Source organism: Sphaeramia orbicularis, chromosome 11 (assembly GCF_902148855.1).
Source record: "Sphaeramia orbicularis chromosome 11, fSphaOr1.1, whole genome shotgun sequence".
Taxonomy (NCBI): domain Eukaryota; kingdom Metazoa; phylum Chordata; class Actinopteri; order Kurtiformes; family Apogonidae; genus Sphaeramia; species Sphaeramia orbicularis.
Window position 1 is genome coordinate 44,179,695 of NC_043967.1, and position 19,212 is coordinate 44,198,906.

Below are 19,212 nucleotides of genomic sequence, written 5' to 3' on the forward strand. Positions count from 1 at the left end.
CCATGAAATAAAAACATTTTTAATGCCGCTAATTGCTAAATCGCTAATGTTTTCTCACATTTTATCATACTCTAATATTAGTTATTACTCATTTCATGAAGATAATATCCTCCTGAGACCCAAGAATTTGACAGTTTTAGCTTTTTTACATTAAAAATGGTCTTGATTAGAAACTGCATAATGCAACAGTTTTTTCAGATACATTTTTAAAATTATTTTTATTTATTGATTGATTTTTTTTAATAGAATGTCCTTTGCACTGCACAGCAATTTTAAAGTAAAACTGTCAAACTTTTGTCCCCTATAGAGGACAAAATGCATTGCTGGGTCTCAGGAGGATATGCAAAAAAAGCCCAAAACTTTTTGTTCCAGAAAACTGTTAATTACAGTCTAATAACAATTAGCAATTGATTTACACTAAACATGTTACTGCAGATCAGGTTTATCAAGAACAGCAAAGTTACAGTAATTGCATGAATGTCAGTGTATGGGATGATGCATAAGTGTCCACTGTGTTGGCTGATATGGAACTAAAACAACAAAACCCATGAATATACAAGAGAACAGCTGGAGAATAACTGTCCACTGTAGTGACCACCATGCATGAAAGGGTTAATGAGAGTTTGATTCTGTAGAAATATGGTCGAAAATTAGGAAGTGCTGCAGTAAAAGGGAATACTTCAGTTTAGTAACCCTAGCCCTAACCCTAACCCAGTTCAATTCAGAACTGAAAGGCTTAAAGAGGTCATATTTTGCTAAACCTACTTTTATTAGTCTTTGGTTCATTTATTTGTGTATTTGGACCCTAATAGTTCATCCAGTTTGAATTTGAACCCTCCAGATGCTGCAAAGCTACATTTATATTCATTCTGGCAAAAATCAAATGGATTTCTATAACCTGTTTTAATTCCTGCTTAATTTGTTACATTTTTACAACTAGTTATGTCACGACATGTGCACATATAAGGTCAAGAGTTCTGACAAATATTTCTCCAAGTATGACATAATTGTCAGCAGCAGCGGTTGTAGTAAAAACTGAAAATATGTCCAAACTTCGAGTCGATTACCTAAAATGTTTAGTTGTTGGTTGTATTAATAAACACAAAGCACAGTCAACAACCTGGAGGGGGCGGGGCCTGAAGTGGCTCATGTGCATTTAAAGGGCCAGCGCTCAAAACGACCTTTCTGGTGTCATTACTCAGAAATAGGGTTGAAGATGGACCTGTGGAGTTGAATTAATGAAGAATTCAGACCCAAGCAGAGCATTTACAGTTTATGTAGACCACAGGGAAATGTTTTAAAATGCATCATTCCATTTAAAAAAGCTAAATATCACTCCTTTAAAAATTATGGAATATTTATACACTGTTTTCCAGATCTTGAAAAGTCTGGAATTTTGTGTGAAAGTCTTAATAAAGTATGGAAAAAAATTGATCTCATTGTTGAATTTTAGAGTGCGGTCAAAAGTACATAATCTTGTAAGATAAGAAATACACAAGGAAAACATGAAAAAAAACAAACAAACTTGATATGATTATTTCACTAACCAGTCGATACTGGAATGATTCTAGTGAAACTTGTTTGTGTGATGTTCATGCACTTTTGTGGTTTTCATATGTTTTGAAAATGTTTCTTTCAGTAAAACATTATTTACTGCAAATTATTCATTCATTCATTCATTCATTCATTCATAGATTTATTAAAATGAACTTTTCTATTACACACAACAGGTACAATCTCAACCGAAAAAGTAGGCACACAAGTATAAAAGTACATAAAGTCAAGGTCTTTGGGGAAAAATGTCAGTTTTGAAAAAGTCTAGAATTTTTATCTGGATAAAGAGTAAGCACCCTGGGGCAATTAATTTACAGTTTTCTCACGTGCATACAACAACAATCAATAATCAGTCACCAATCAATGAAATTCAATAAATAAAAACTAAACTAACTGAAATCCAATAAATAAATCCTCTAAAAAGAATCAGTTCCATCTAAAGTAGGTGGGGGTTGTTTAAGACTTTAGTAACAGAAGGAATAAAAGACTTTGCTGTTATTTTGTTTTGCTTTTGGACACATTCTAGCGTCGACTGGAGGGCAGCAGTACAACCTCACCAACAGTTGGCTGATCATTTTATGCTTCAACTATTATTCAACTGATAATAAAATGAGTTATTCATGTGCATTAACTTGCACATCACATACAAGATGATAAATATTTTATCCCATAAGGACCCAGTGTTACTTTTGTGTCAGTTCCCAAATGATTTTTTTCCTCTACATTTAACCTTCCTTAACCAATTTATCCCCATTTATTGTAATATTATCTTTCGTACTTTGTGTTTTTTCAGTATAAATCAGATATTTTCCTACATTTCATTTACTGATCATGTAGATATTCATAAAATTTCAGAGTACAGTTGATGGTTATTATATCATAAACAGAGAAAACTGAAAAAAAGTCACTTTTTCAGTCAAATTTGTCATTAACTGAACATAAACCAAGTGACCTCATCCACTGTCATTGATCCAACTCCATTGGTTTTACTATTAAATCAATGTTGTTGAAGATGATGGTGTTTCCACGGTAACTATGGAGCCTCTGAACATCCAAATGGGTCATATCTGATGACAATGAAAAGATGACAAACTAATTTTACACCAGATCTTTACATGTATTGATGGGATTAATGGATCAACAGGTATTAAACAGTTTCATCAGTGGATGTTTGGGTCTTTAAGGGTTAAAAGAGGTAGCATGTTGTGCATGAGAGGTTAGAAGAAAACGGCTTATGCTAATGGATTCTCTATTAAAAAAAATTAAATAATCATATAAAAAGTCAAATTACAAATCCAGAAACTAGTCCAAATATAAAACAATACAAATTACATATTTTACCTTAGTTTAAAAGATGAGGTACAATACAAAAAACACTGAGATGCTATAAATGTTTACTAAATAGAGTCCACTTCAGCTGTTTTTTAATAAGTATAGTATAGATTTGATTAAACTGGGGATGAAACCACTTGTTTTTATTTATTTATTTATTTTACTGCTGACATACTAAACACAGTGTATAGTCAGGTTCGCATTTCATACATCTGAGTCACTAGATGATGTTTCCCTCTAAATATCTCACATGGTTTCATTTCTTTAAGTGTTCCTTTCATTCAATATTTCATCAAATGTATCAAACATGTTATTCTTTGTCCTCTCCCATTAATTATGTTGATAATGTATCACATTTATTTGGTATCTCCTGTATAAAACTGTAAATAAACTGGTTCAAACTGTCTCCTGCAGCTACATGGACCTTTGTAACAGTGTAATCCAGTTATTTAGAAAATTAGTGTAGCATGGCATGGTGGTACGCATGAATCTACATATTTAACAAAAGAATTATTTATTGTTATATCATGTATCAATGCGCTACGGAAGTGCACAAAATAAAAACAGTGTTCAAACCAAACTGTGCTGCACTAAAATAATAAAAAAGTTAATAGTTAAATGAAAATATTCCTGTATATTTCACTACAAGTTAAAGCTGTGCTCTGTGTTTAAAAATAATATTTCTAAGGTGTAGTGGATTAGAAAAATAAAACACTTTTATTAAATGTATTTTGCTCGTGGACGTAGTGACACTGTGTTTATTTTACATGAACACAAAAGACAAACTTACTGTAGATCTTCATCCTGTGTACACTGGGGATCTGGAGTCCATCAGCTCAGACAACCATGTTTATTCTCACATTTACACCAAGAGGATGTGTGGAACTCATTACGGTGCTGGTTTTGGATTGTGGAAGGAGGATGGAGTACCCAGGGAGAACAGGAACGGTCCTGTTAGAACCCAGAACCTTCATGCTGTGTTATGACATATCAGTCAAATAGACAGAACCTTTAGTTTTATACTCTAAGTACTTATTATGGCACAAAAAGCATTTCCTAATACTAGTCAGGAATTCTACTTTCAAGACATTTCGTCTCAAAATGGCAATTTCTGATCTTATTTCTTGTAGGCTTTGGACTTAAATCTAGAACAGTGTCACACTGGAACTAAAAATGAGTTAAATATACTTAAAATGAAGAGGATGACAAAGAAAGGTTAAAAACAAAAAAAAAAGCTACTTTTAAGAGTGGAAATGCAACTTTTGAGACACAAAACTTCACAATATTAGTAAATTTTCCCTTTTTTAAATTTTATTATTTTTATTTATTTAATTTTCACATAGTAAAAAACATACACATAAATACATGTTGGTTAAAAGTTGTGATGGATGGTTACCAAAAACCCTCAAGGGGCTGAACAAGTGGCAGCCTCCAGATTTCAAAGATTATTTGCAACTGCAGTTAAAAATACAGAAAAATATTTGCACGCTGCACAAAATTACATTTTCAACAAATAAAATTCCATGATATACCAAGCTTAGAAATGTATCACATTGGCGTATTAATTAATTGTTTAATGTATTAATTTTTTTTACTTGTTTTTAGAGGGGCCTTTCTTCCAGTGTAGAGTACTTTTACTTACAGTGGTGGAAAAAAGTTTGTGTTCACCCCATGCACATGTCATATATTCCATTAAAAATCACTCTTAAGTTGTTGAACTCTTCAAAGTGTTGTTCCATTCTCCAAACCCACATGCGCTCCCTTCTGCACATGCTCTGTTCCATCCGGGTCAAAACTGGATGTTTCATAAAGACAATGAAACCCATCCAAAACATGACGCTTCAAACTGTCAAGAACTGAGTTTTGTTTTTTTTTCTTCTTAACAATAAATGAAAATCATTTACCTGTCTGTCTAATGCAGCCACACCTTTGCGAAGATTTCCTGAAAATATCTGAGACTGTGTACAATTTTATGTGTTCACAAACGAGTGTTATGCATAAAGAAAAGGATCTGAATACTTCATCCATCACAGACTTTAACGAATGTCCTGATCCCCAGTGAAAGGTAATTATTTTCACTATAATAAACTTATAATAGTCTATATTTGTATTCCATATGACAGTTTTCAGACTGAATAGCTAATTATGTGTAATTAGTGTTGTCCCCTGTTATGTAGAAAATGACAGGTCAGCAGCTGACCATTGTCCAGCCTACCCACGCTGCCTCACTCTGGGCCAAGTCCGCCCACGGTCCAATAACAGCAGAGCACCTGTGAAGTCGAAGGCATCAGGACTTCACTTTTCTGCTTTGATGTAACATTAAGATAATTGAATCCACATCATAAGCTTATGCACCAACAGTGTGAATTACTGTCTCTTATCAACGCAGCAGAATAGATGTATTTTTCTGATGCATACAGAGGATATGCTGTTGACCTACTTTCTACCTAGCTGCATAATTTTCAGTGTCAGTCCTAACATTCACTCTCATGTGAAGTGTTTCCCTTCGTCTACAGCAGGGGTGTCAAACTCATTTTGGTTCAGGGGCCATATTCAGCCCAACTTGATCCCAAGTGGGCCAGACCAGTAAAATAATGACTTAATAACCTATAAATAATGACAAATCCAAGTTTTTCCTTTTTGTTTTAGTACAAAAAACCCTCAATTAAATTATGAAAATATTTACATTTTTCAAAAAAGATGTGAATAACCTGAAAAAACAGAAATTTCATTTGAAGAATTAGTGCAATTTTAACAATATTATGCCTTGACTTATTATTTATACATGTACATTTACACACAGTGTTGCAGAAACATTTGGTAACAGGCAGAATATTGTTCAAATTTTGGAGTTTGGAACTAAAATTTGAACAATTTCTACAATATTCCATCTGTTGTTGTTGTTGTTGTTATTATTATTAACACAACTACAGATCACACTGGATCCATAAATGCACAAAACATTGGTAACACTTTATAATAAGTACACACTAGGAAGCATTAGTTAAGCATTAACAAATACTGAATTCATCATTTATAAAGCATATTTCTGACACTAATACTCATTAATATATGGTTTATAAGCACAGTTATAAATGTACTACTAATCATTTATAATCATAATCATTCATCATTCAGTCATGCAGTTTGTTTTAATAATCTCATGTGCTTCGTCTTTCCTTTGTTAGAATAACTGAAACTTTTGTGAGTCTTTAGACATTGCCAACCTTTAAATCTCATTTATAAATGCTTTATATGGCATAGATAGTGCACACTTTAGATGAGCTCACACCATAGACTTGATTAATGAGTAGTAAGTGCTTTATAACTACCTGAAATAATGAATTCCTGTATTAATAACTGTTTATAGTGCATCTATTGGAAAATAAATGTGACTTAGTATAAAATACCTACTGACAAATTCGCTAACCATTAGTACATGTCCGAATAGTGTATGTCCAAGCATAAATGCACATCATAACTGGTTTGTAAGTGATGCAATACTAATTTTTAAATGCTGAATCCATAATTTATAAAGTATGAAAATACAGTCATTAAGCACATTGTAGATGAGCTTATTAATGATGAGTAAAACCATTATAACTGTGCTTATAAACCATATACTAATGAGCATGTCAGAAATATGCTTCATAAATGATGAATTCAGTATTTGTTAATCCATAGCTAATGTTCTTATTAATGATGAGTAAAACATTATAACTGTGCTTATAAACCATATATTAATGAGTATGTCAGAAATATGCTTTATAAATGATGAATACAGTATTTGTTAATGCTTAACTAATGCTTCATAGTGTGTACTTATTATAAAGTGTTACCAAAACATTTAGTAACAGGCAGAATATTGTTCAAATTGCACATTTCGGGTTGTTCATCTTTGTTTTTATTTATGTATTTATTTGCATTTTATTGTGAAAGAATAGTTTTGTAAATGTAAATATTTTCACAGTGTAATCTTATTTTTTTAACCAACATTTTTTCCACATAATTTTTCACAAAGAAAATTTGTAGTTGTCATTATTTATAGGTTATTGTGTTGTTATTTTTACTGGAGATCACATTGGTCTGTATGTGGAACCTGAACCAAAATGATTTGGGCAACCTGGACTGTTCAGGTTCATTTTTGCACTTTCATCCCGCGGGCCGGAATGGAACCTTTGGTGGGCCAGATTTAGCCCCCGGGCCATATGTTTGACACCTGTGGTCTACAGTATCACCGCTCCTTTCCTTCACTCTGTCTTTTTTGTTTTCTCAGGCAGACATCTTCCTGTTCAGTTTATTGAAACGCTCAGGGCTGGGTGCCAGTATCAGAGGACAAAACCTCAGTGTGTTTGTCTGTTCAGTCTCATTCACTGTTTGTGTTCTGCTTACTCATGGCTTAATGTTGCACAATACAACAGTGTTCTGGCCTGTAAGCTGATTAAATTCCGTTAAAATTATTACACAAGGACCTACCTTACTCTTCTTTTATTCAGTGTAGTAGGCATCTAATCACATGTGAAGGCTTCTTGTACACATTTGATTTCTTCAGTTTTTTTTAATGCAGTTTTAGCCCAAATGAGCTGCACCAAGGAAGAGTAATACAATCATGTGTTTGAACTTGAAGCATTTTCCTCTAAGTTGAGGCCATTTCTGCAGTGCCACATTAATCATGAGTTTGATTTCCTGGGTTACTGCAGCATTACAGCCTGTTATTTACTTCCACTGAGCGGTGCTCGGAAGTGCAGGCTGTTTATTTGATCTATTTTACTTTCACTGCTGCAGTGACCAGACCTCTGCGCTCTTCAAAGGAGAGGTCTCTGGTGCTTTTATGCTGCTGTAAACTAACAGAGAGTAAAGACAGAAGAAAGGGATACTGGTGTGACATGGCTGCCTGTGTGCTCTCACGGAGGTCGATGAACTGAGGAGACAAGAGTCAAAGAGGGGAAGCGACGGAGCCATCAAAGTGACAAATGTGAGGCGACTTTAGCGGTGGCAAGTGGAGCGACAAAACAAAAGAACTCTACCTTTGTAAAAGTCAGCTGAAGATTTTTTTAGATTTTATTTTCCCCCAATAACAAGCATGTCAATACAAGTCTACAGCTGCAGCAGTACTATTTGAAACAAAGTATTTAGAGGGTTTTGTGTCATTTATATGGCTGCTTCATTTTGGTACCTGACACTTTTCCAACTTTTTAGATCCAATAATAAAAGAGAATTTTAGACATATTTTCCCTAGAATGATGACCTCAGATAAATACAAAAAAATTATACCCTTGCTCTGAGCCATCCAAAAATTAATGAATTTTTAATAAAATATTAGGACCAAAAATAGGACCAAAATTGGGACATGAAAAGCTATGTGGGTGTCAGTATGTTTGATCTGGAAAAAATGGCTGTAAACCACTATAAATAAAGACGCTGTGTTAAATTTGATGAACCTAGTGGTTTTTCTAATCCAAACATGCAGGTTTTTCATGAATTAGCAGTCTCATTCCAGGTTTTGTATGTAACCCATCGTGTCCACTTGCGTTACATGCAGAACCTGCCCATTTAAACGTATATAAATTATGAATGATTTTGCAACAGATGCCATTTTTGTGGAACACTCTGCCTTACGTAATCAATTCCCAAAATGTATCTGAGAGAATAGACATATTCCAAAAAATAGTAGCGCCTAATTTTTGTGTCCTTTTGACTGTTACATACAGATTTTTGTATTAAATATAATGTAAAATAACATAAAAATGTGTTTTATCTGAGAAATAGTTTCTCTTTTATCTCAGTAAGTATTTATTTTTAAAATAGACCCAAAGTGCTTCCAAACTTGCTTCATAACGTTAGTCTACATCTTGTTTGAATTTTTAGCCCCCATGTCCTGTTTGTAGGGACCAGTTTCATAGACGCACCCATATACAATCCACACCCACTGGCCACTTTATTAGGTACACCTTGCTCGTACCAGATATGCCTAATAAACTGGCTGATGGATCTGACCCATGACAGGAAAAATCTTTAAAAATTAAAGTTTTCTTCTTTTTGAAAGGTAACCATAAGTTTACATGAACACCGTCTGACGGAACGTAAAATACAACAATAACTATAGTTGAATAACAGACAGATGGTGCAGCTGTTACACATCACATCCAACTGATGTTTCTCTGAAAATGACAGCTCCGAGGCAAGGATTTGTCATCTTGTAAATGCCTGTTGCCTCAGCTCCTTTCCCCTTGAGTCTCTCCCTCGAGTCCTTGTACATAATTTGCTGGTTTTTTTTTTTTAGTGTTTGCAGGGATTTAGTCCTTTTAGTGCCGGGGTTCCCATCCATAATCTACATAAAGACGCCGTTGCCGCTGGTTCTCATGGACTGAGCACCACCTGAAACAACGGTGATCTGTATTTAACCCTTTCATGCATAGTGGTCACTCCAGTGGACAGTTATTCTATAGCTGTTCTCTTGTATATTCATGGGTTTTGTTTTAGTTCTATATCATCCAACACAGTGGACGCTTATGCACCATCCCATAATAATACACTGACATTCATACCATTACTGTGACTTTATGTTCTAGATAAACCTGATCAGCACTAACATGTTTGAGTGTAAATCAATTGCGAACTGTTATTAGACTGTAATTTAAAAGTTTTCTTAATCAAAAAGTGTTTTTTTTTTTGTATATTATCTCCATGAAGTGAGTAATAACTAGTATTAGAGTATGTTCAAATGTGAGAAAACATCAGATTAGCTGCATTAAAAATGTTATTATTTCATAGATTTTGCACAGTATATCACTTTCTGATAAGTTTTAAATGCATGTTTCTTTGCTTCAAAAATTAAATGCACAGTGTCCAGCTGAGTGGACATTTATGTAACTCCATGAAAAATAGGTTCATAAAAAAAAAAAAAAATTCATTTGCATTGTTTTTTTAATGCCTAAGAGGAATAAAAACATTTGGGAAGAAAAATTTTGACTAAGGTTCTCATAATTCATGCATGAAAGGGGTAAAGAAACACTATCAGGCCAAAGTGTTTTCCCCGTTTTCCAGAATAATAATGTGTTTAGGTAGACCTTTTTGTGGCACAGAGGTCAAATGAAGTATAGAATATAGTCTAGACATGTGAAACATTCAGTTAAAGCCACTGTATGAAGCATTTATGGATGTTATACATTAAATTCATTTATGTATTTGTGTAACAGGGTCAATTATTCTGCAGCAATGCAGGTATGCAATTAATATTGTATATTAGTTATTGTTAAAATTATACAGGGTGGGGAAGCAAAATGTACAATATTTTGAGGCAGGGATTGAAAGACAGTGTATGACCAATTACTTTATTGAAAGTCATGAGAATTTATTTGCAACGAGAAAATTGACATAATAGAAAATGTTTTTATTCTATGTGTCCTCCTTCTTTCTCAATAACTGCCTTCACACGCTTCCTGAAACTTGCGCAAGTGTTCCTGAAATATTGGGGTGACAACTTCTCCCATTCTTCTTTAATACTATCTTCCAGACTTTCTCGTAATAGTTTTGCTCATAGTCATTCTCTTCTTTCCATTATAAACAGTCTTTATGGACACTCCAACTATTTTTGAAATCTCCTTTGGTGTGACGAGTGCATTCAGCAAATCACACACTCTTTGACGTTTGCTTTCCTGATTACTCATATGGGCAAAAGTTTGTGAAAAGGTATGGATAATAGTGTTAGGTATGATTATGACATCAATATATGTTTGGTTTCAAAACAATTGACGTAGTGCCTGCTGAGAAAAAACAACTAAATGTTCATTGTAAATTTTGCTTCCCCACCCTGTACAAAAATCTGTTTATTCTGTTTTCATTTATTTGAGTTAATACCTGACAGGTTGGGCCTCTGAGTCAGTATGTGGAACTTTTAATTTGAGTCTGCACCCCAACGATTACCTTATAGTGTGACACTGCCCACTATAACTAATGTTTTCACGCCGTTACCTCTCCCCTATTTTTTCTGATCTCTATGGGAGAGGTAAACAGCCTTGCAGTCAGGTGAAATTTCTGTTTTACCCTCTGCTAATTTCATTTTTTTTTTTTTTTTTTTATTTCGAACATGCAAAGAAAAATAAGACAAAACAAAGCAAATCAAGACATAAACAAAATAACATTCAAATGGACAGAATCTATCCTCAAGCACATACAAGTCTGAATATTGCATGGTCGAAAAGGAGTAGGAAGAAGTATGAACTTATTTAATCCTACCCCTCAGTGCTTTTACACCTTTATCATTAATTTAATACAACAATCAGCCTATACTATTTCCCTAATTTTAGCATCGAACCACCACAATCCATAATGCAGTAACTGAATTATCCACAACAGTATGTTCATGTCAGTACAGTCATACAAACAGACTCAACAAATCAAACATTCTCTTCAATAATTACAGCAGATTTATCAGTACATCATTCATAAGCAAACAAGCCTCATTGTCATTATTAAATGCTGTACCTCTCAAGAATCATTTCTTTATATCTTTTTTTAAACTGAATTATGTTTGATATTTGTTTTATCTCCACACACAATTTGTTCCACAGTTTTACTCCACAGATGGTGATACAGAAACTTTTTAATGTAATGCGTACTTTATGAATCTTTAAATTTAATTTTCCCCGTAAATCATAGCCTCCGTCTCTTTCACAAAACATTTCTTGAATATTGAAGATTATCGGTAGTAAATTATTCTTTGCTTTATATATTATTTGAATAGTTTTGAATTCCACAAGGTCAATGAGTTTTAAAGTTTTGAATTTTTAAGTCTGCTAGCAGGCTCAAACTTTCTTTGAAGTACTTATGATGTATTAAAACATATTTCCGTGTCATTTCATCTGTGTAGGGGCATGTTTTATGGAACTTACTGACCGGAGCTTTTTGTATTTACGCTGCTTTCGTCAGGAACTGTAAAAATTAAACAGAAACTACCTCCAAAGTGATGCATGTACGAGTCTCTTCCTCAAACACAACGTTCACAATGCAGAGTCTGACACAACCGGTTACATTTGCTTAATGTTTTATATAAATATCTATTTTATTCAGTGTAACATTAATTTATTCACCTATAAATGGTGTCATAAAACTTAAATTACCTCAACATTTAACATTATTTGCAACTATTTCACAAGAATGGCATAATGGGAGTATACATTAGGTTATTAAACACACTGTGAATGATGTAATTATTTTACTAAGCTGCCTCTTCATGAAACATGTGGCTATGTTTCAGGCTTTTATTTTGAAAGATAATCTTAGAAGTCTGTTTTTTGGATAGCAGCAAAAAAAAAAAAAAAAAAAAAAAACTTACTGTGCCTTTAAAATCCATCAAATCAGGAGGTAAATTATTTGGAAACTTTGATAAATGGCTTTAAAACCACAAAAATTTCCTGGCAATCCTTCAATAGACCAGACTATTTCAGTTCTGATCAGAATGAAGGATGGACAGACTAAGAGGCAAAACATGTCCATAAAAGAAAAGAGACTTTAATAGATGAGACAACAAATATAGCAGTCTGCAGTCTGAGGGGCTCCAAATAGACCTTCTCTTATATGGGCAACATTTGGATCCATCACATCAGAGAAAAATGGATATTTCTCAGAGGAGTAACAGGCTTTAACTGGTGTCACTGTTCAGCAGCAGCGTAAGCAAACTGTACAGGGTGGGGAAGCAAAATTTACAATGAACATTTAGTTGTTTTTTCTCAGCAGGCACTACATCAGTTGTTTTGAAACCAAACATATATTGATGTCATAATCATACCTAACACTATTATCCATACCTTTTCACAAACTTTTGCCCATATGAGTAATCAGGAAAGCAAACGTCAAAGAGTGTGTGATTTGCTGAATGCATTCGTCACACCAAAGGAGATTTCAAAAATAGTTGGAGTGTCCATAAAGACTGTTTATAATGGAAAGAAGAGAATGACTATGAGCAAAACTATTACGAGAAAGTCTGGAAGATACTATTAAAGAAGAATGGGAGAAGTTGTCACCCCAATATTTGAGGAACACTTGTGCAAGTTTCAGGAAGCGTGTGAAGGCAGTTATTGAGAAAGAAGGAGGACACATAGAATAAAAACATTTTCTATTATGTCAATTTTCTTGTGGCAAATAAATTCTCATGACTTTCAATAAACTAATTGGTCATACACTGTCTTTCAATCCCTGCCTCAAAATATTGTAAATTTCGCTTCCCCACCCTGTATGAACAGGGTGGGGAACCTGATCAAAGTTCTCGGAGAAGCCTTTGTGTGACCTACTTCTTTAACCTGTTGTCTCCATATAAACCTGGTCCTTTCTGTCCCCCCCCCCTTCAGGGCCCCTCTTCCTCCGGTCGGACCCGAAGCTTCTCCCTCCTCCCTCATCTGACTCCGTCTTCATCCCCGGCCTCCCAGAGACACCTGAGCCACACGGCCTCGCCCAGTAACATCGTCACCATCACCCACCACAAATCTCCGGCTGCAGCTCGACGAGCCAAGAACCTGTACCCAGGACGACTGCTGGAGGTCAAAGAGGTGGGTCCTGGAAATGAGACCACACTGAAAAAATACATATGACTTTAACAAGACACTGAAAAACAGCATTGTTTATTCACTACTCAGGTTCTATAATGATCAGAGTCTACAAAATACTGTTTCAGTCATTTTACTTAAGTTAAATGAAATCTTGGAACTAAATAGAATCAGTCATGGAGCCAGTTAAATAAAGACATAAGATATGATCAAAGCTAATATTATAACTGTTGTCTCAATGATCTGCAAGATGAAATTATGTGAAGTCACAAATTTTACAATAACTGGTTAAAAACATCATAAACCATGCTTACCTTTATTAGCCTTAAATAATACCCTTTATTTAGTCTATTCTACTACAGATAGTGTAACTGATAAGTGCTTTGTGACAAATCACACTAGTAGGAGGAAGAAGACTATAATATAAATTTGTTATCTAGGGAAATATAAATAATAAGAATGGATTAGATTTATGTAGCGCTTTTCTATGAATGCATACTCAAAGTGCATACAGTGTTATTTTCTACCAATAAAGTCATGTTAACTGAAAGTTAGTCTCATTATACTAAAGCAGGGGTTCCCAAAGTGGGGTATGCATACCCCCAGGGGTACATGGAAGAAGCCCTGGGGGTACTTGAAAATTTTTTGGAAAAATACTTTAAATAAAATATCATGTACTGAACACAAAATAAATAATGAGAATTAATGCTGAAATATAAAACACAATAAATACATTCATATAATAGTTGTATTGTCAATCATTGTGTTTAAGCTTTGGCAGAATTTTAAGAACATTTCTATTTTATATTATTCAAAATTAGTTAATTAGAGTGGCTAAGTAATTATTTTTGTTGATGACAGGTTAATTTATTAATTAATGACTAATTTATGTATTTTTCTTATCAATGAAAGAGGGCACTTTTCAGTTTATATTTTATACACAAGATTTACTTTAAAAATGTGTTGTTTTTTATATATTAGTTAAATACAGTGTGTGTTGTTTGTTTACAAAGGTTTGTTAATATAACCAGACACTTTTGGCACAGAAACAAATTTTACCTAATTTTTTTCAGTCAAAAATGGTGAAGGAAGAGTTGGGGGAACTTGGATAAAAAACAGTCTATTTCAGGGGCTACTCCACTGTAAAACGTTTGAGAACCCCTGAACTAAAGCATTTGGCTGCAGACATGAGTATGCAGTAGTTGTGGTTTATACTTTTAGGAAAAAGTAGTTAATTGTGAATTGATTTAAATCCGTCTCTGAGTCTGTGCTGAATATGTGACTTTTTCAGTAACACAGTGACAGGATTGTTGTTCTCCTTCCGTCTGTTAACTCCATGTCACCCTGTTAAAGCCGCCCTCACTGCAGTAAAGAACAACAACCTCTGAGCTGTAAATACACCCTGGAAATGACAGGTTTTGACAAAGACATGTTTTTTGGTGTTTAGGGTTTAATTATTTTCATTCCACAACACATTTCTTCATACAAACATGTTGCCATTACCCGTTCTGTCAGAGCTCACTCAGTTTCCCATGCAGAACCAGTGCTACTTCTGTGTCAGTTCCCAAATGAATTTTTCTCTAAATAAACTTTTCTCAAGTGATTTATCCTCATTTATTAAAATATTATCCTCTGTATTTTCCATTTTTTCAGTGTAAATCATGAATTTTCTTATATTTAATTTACTTATCATGTAGATGTTCATAAAAAGCTCAGATTAATGTTGAGGGTTATTATATCAAAAACAGAGAAAATGGGAGAAAAAGTTAGTTTTTCAGCAAAATATAGCATTTTCTAAACATAAAAACATGTCTCTATCCACTGTCACTGATCCAACTCCATGGCTTTTACTGGTGAATCAGTGTTGTAGAAGATGACGGTGTTTCCACGGTAACTATGGAGCCTCTGAACGTCCAAATGCGTCATATCTGATGACCATGAAAAGATGACAAACTGTATTTTACACCAAATGTTTACATGTATTGATAGAATTAGTGGATCAACAGGTGTTAAACATTTAACATCAGTAGATGCTTTTGGACACCAGTGGATGTTTTGGTCTTTATGGGTTAAAGTAGAAGCTGAACAACCTAGAGAACTTTTGACACTAGTCCAGATCCATAATGAACTGGACCAAACCCATCTGTAGCACTGACACAGTGATAAAGTGTGAACACATTTATTATCAACCTGGCCCTCCACCATCTGAGTAACTAATTATTTTTTTGTTGTTAATTATATTTCACTTCTCATCCAAGAGAACCGCCTCATTTTAATTCTGAAAGGAACAGTTTTTGTTAAATATGAGGACTTTTTTGCAAAAGGCTGCTCCAGTGAAACTGGTCCCTAAAAACAGGACAAGGGGGCTAAAAATTCAAACCAGATGTTGACTAACATTATGAAGTAAGTTTGGAAGCACTTTGGGTCTATTTTAAAAAGACATATTTACTGAGATAAAAGAGAAAGGATTTTTCAGATAAAACACATTTTTATATTATTTTTATACAAAAATCTGCATGTAACACAGTAAAAAGGACACGAAAACTACGCATTACTATTTTTCTGAATATCGTTTTATTCTCTCACAGAACATTTTAGGAATTTAACTTATGGGCTTGGTAGAGGGGTCGTCCAATAACTGAAGGGTTGGCGGTTCGAATCCCGCTCTGTCCTAGTCATGCGTTGTTGTGCCCTTGGGCGAGACACTTCATCCTCCTTGCCTCCAGTGCTGCTACTCACACTGGTGTATGAATGCGTATGAATGTTTGGTGGTGGTCGGAGGGGCCGTTGGATACAAATATAGTTTACCACCACCAGAGTGTGAATGTGTGAGTGAATGAATAATGGATCCACTGTACGTGCTTTGAGAATGTGTTCATAGAAGAGCGCTATATAAATCTAATCTATTATTATTATTATTATTATTATTATTATTATTATTATTATTATGCAAGACAGAGTGTTTCACAAAAATGACCGCTGTTGCAAAATCACTGGCAAATTATACGTGTTTAAATGGGCAGGCTCTGCATGTAACACCAGTGGACACAATGGGTTACACACGAAACCTGGAATGAGACTGAGATTCCTGAAAAACTCATGTCTGGATTAAAAAACCACTAGGATCATCAAATTTAACACAGTGTCTTTATTTATAACGGTATATAAGACTATTTACAGCCATGTTTTCCAGATAAAATGCACCAACTCCTAGGTAGCTTTTCATGTCCCAATTTTGGTCCCAATATTTTATTAAGAATGCATTAATTTTGGGAAGGCTCAGAGCAAGAGTATAATTGTTTTTGCATTTATCTGAGGTCATCATTAGGTACATCCTGGGGGAAATATAACTTAATGTGTCTTTTATTATTGGGTCTAAAAAGCTGGTAAAGTGCCAGATATCAAAATAAACCCAGCTTGATAGAAACACCCAAAACTCCTTTTGTTTCACAATCCACTACCATCACACAATAGACACATACGCAAACTTATCTTACGCATGGGACTGTTCAATATTGCACCTTTTGACTCACATCCCTGAAATATGCAGGATATTTTGTCTTTTTATTACCAACAAATTCCCAACCCTGGTTCTTTGTCAAACTGTCGCATCGCCGCCGTCAAGAGACAGTCAGGACGCCGTCTGATGTTTGTGACTCGTTCATCTTCCATCTGCCACTTGCACACAGCTGCTTTGTGCATGCTGTTTGTCTTTGCGTTGGTCTCAGGTGGGACGTTGGTGCAGTGAGTTCAGCAAATATTTCTGGCTTCCTGGCAGGTCTGACACTGACTGCGGTGCGCTCATTCTCTACTGTACGTTCAGCTTTGTTGGCATTTTTACTGTATATATCAATACTGATTACCATGGCTGATGATGGAAGAAGAACTGGAAGAGTTTGGTGAACGTATCAACATATGACACGGAAAAGACGGTGAATTGTTAATGCGATTAATGGGGAAAGGCAGCTCTGAGCTCATCAGTATAGGACATTTAATATTCCATGTGCTGCTAATCCCTGAATGTATGGAGTAAAGCTGATGCATTTTAATATTTTACCACTTATTTCCACAAGAGTTGAATTTACAGACCTGCGAGCACATCCTAACTTAATTAAAAGTCCTTCCACTTGAAATTCTCTATCAGTTCTTCAGTTGAAGTTCAAATCCTCATTAATTCTCTCCGCCTCAGTCACCAGACCTGTCACTTCTGGTTACTACTTAGTCTTCATCTGCTACATCTCCATACACTCAGCACAGTCATTCACTACTTTGTGCTTATCTCTGGAGAGTAGATTGTTTTTCCCTGTCGCTACTTAATAGCCTGTCGGCAGTTGGTTTACAGTGATTAATTGTGTGATATTAAGCTTGAAGTTTGGTTGGCAAAGTGAAAATTATCAAGACGTGATGAAGACATGATTGTATGCTTCACTGGTGCTATTTAGCCACAGCGTATCTGATTTGTTTTGGAAGGAAATGTGGTTTTCGGACAATTGCCAAACAGTTGTGTCTCTTGCTACTGGATTTTGGAGATAAGATGACTTGGCATTTAGGAAAGAAGAAGACAGATAGAGACAAGAGGCGAAGCATAAAATAGTTCTGCCAACGTTAACTGTTGATACAGCTGAGGAAAATAGAATGTGACGGGGAGGAGCCTGAATCCACCATCATGGAAACTGTTGCTGGATCCTTGTGATGATTTTATGAGATGTTTCCATTTGGATGTGAGTTATTTTTAGCTGCTCAGATGAGTAACAGTTGTGGTTAAAAAGGAAATCTGGGTTGAAAGGTGGAAAGGTGGAACATAATTCTATGCAACATGTGGGAAAAGAAAAAAGTGGCCATTAGAGTGAAGTCTGTGCAGTTATAGTAATAATACCAGGAAAACCACTGATCTGAAAAGCAAATGTTTGTCAGATTTAAATAGTAAATAACTAGTTTTATCTGTGGACTGTTAGTTTCACACTGGAAAAAATCATAATATTAGCAAGTGTACTTTTCTCATTTCTAGTCAGAATATCTCATCACACTTAAAATAAGACATAATCACCTAAAGAGTAACTTTTCAGTGAGATAGAAGAACTGATTTTTAGACAATAGATCTGGAAAATCTTATTTCAAAAAGTCTTAACAACATCATTTTCATTTGTTCATTGGCAGGTTTTTTTTTTGCTTGAATTAAGCAAAAAAATCTTGAATTAAGCAAAAAAAAAAAATCTGCCAACGGAACAAGTGAAGACTAAAAAAGCCCTCAGAGAGCGCAGACCTCTGCCAAGGCAGATCCCCCACCCCCCCACCCCCGATCACCACCAAAACTGAATCATTTGTTCCTTGTGCCAGTATCAACATTTTCTGAAAATGTCATCAAAATCCTTGCATAACTTTTTGGGTTATCTTGCTAACAGACAAACCCCGATGAAAACACAACCTCCACCGTCCTTGAAATAAGATTTTCCAGATCTATTGTCTAAAACTGGTTCTTCTATCCCAGTGAAAAGTTACTCTTTAGGTGATTATGTCTTATTTTAAGTGTGATGAGATATTTTGACTAGAAATGAGAAAAATACACTTGGTAAGATTTAGTTTTTTTCCAGTGCAGTAGTAATTCAATAACTCAGTAACTCAATATAATCTGATTGATGGATTTTAGTTTCCATTGCAGAGTTTTTCCTTCCATTATAAGATTAAGTTTCAGTACCTAAATGTTTTTGCACAACACCTAAGACGACAGGAAAACTCTGAAAAGAAGCGACCAGATTTACTACGTTTGCTTCTTTTAACTGTT

At 34.7% G+C, this 19,212-nt stretch overlaps 1 protein-coding gene across 1 annotated transcript in view; it reads left to right on the plus strand.

The window, feature by feature from the left end:
• osbpl10a (oxysterol binding protein-like 10a) overlaps positions 1-19,212 on the plus strand; it is a 170,650-nt gene that overhangs the window by 69,755 nt on the left and 81,683 nt on the right. Inside the window, exon 5 of the mRNA XM_030148247.1 lies at positions 13,236-13,433. Coding sequence (XP_030004107.1) covers positions 13,236-13,433 — 198 coding nt within the window. The remainder of the gene's footprint in view (positions 1-13,235; positions 13,434-19,212) is intronic.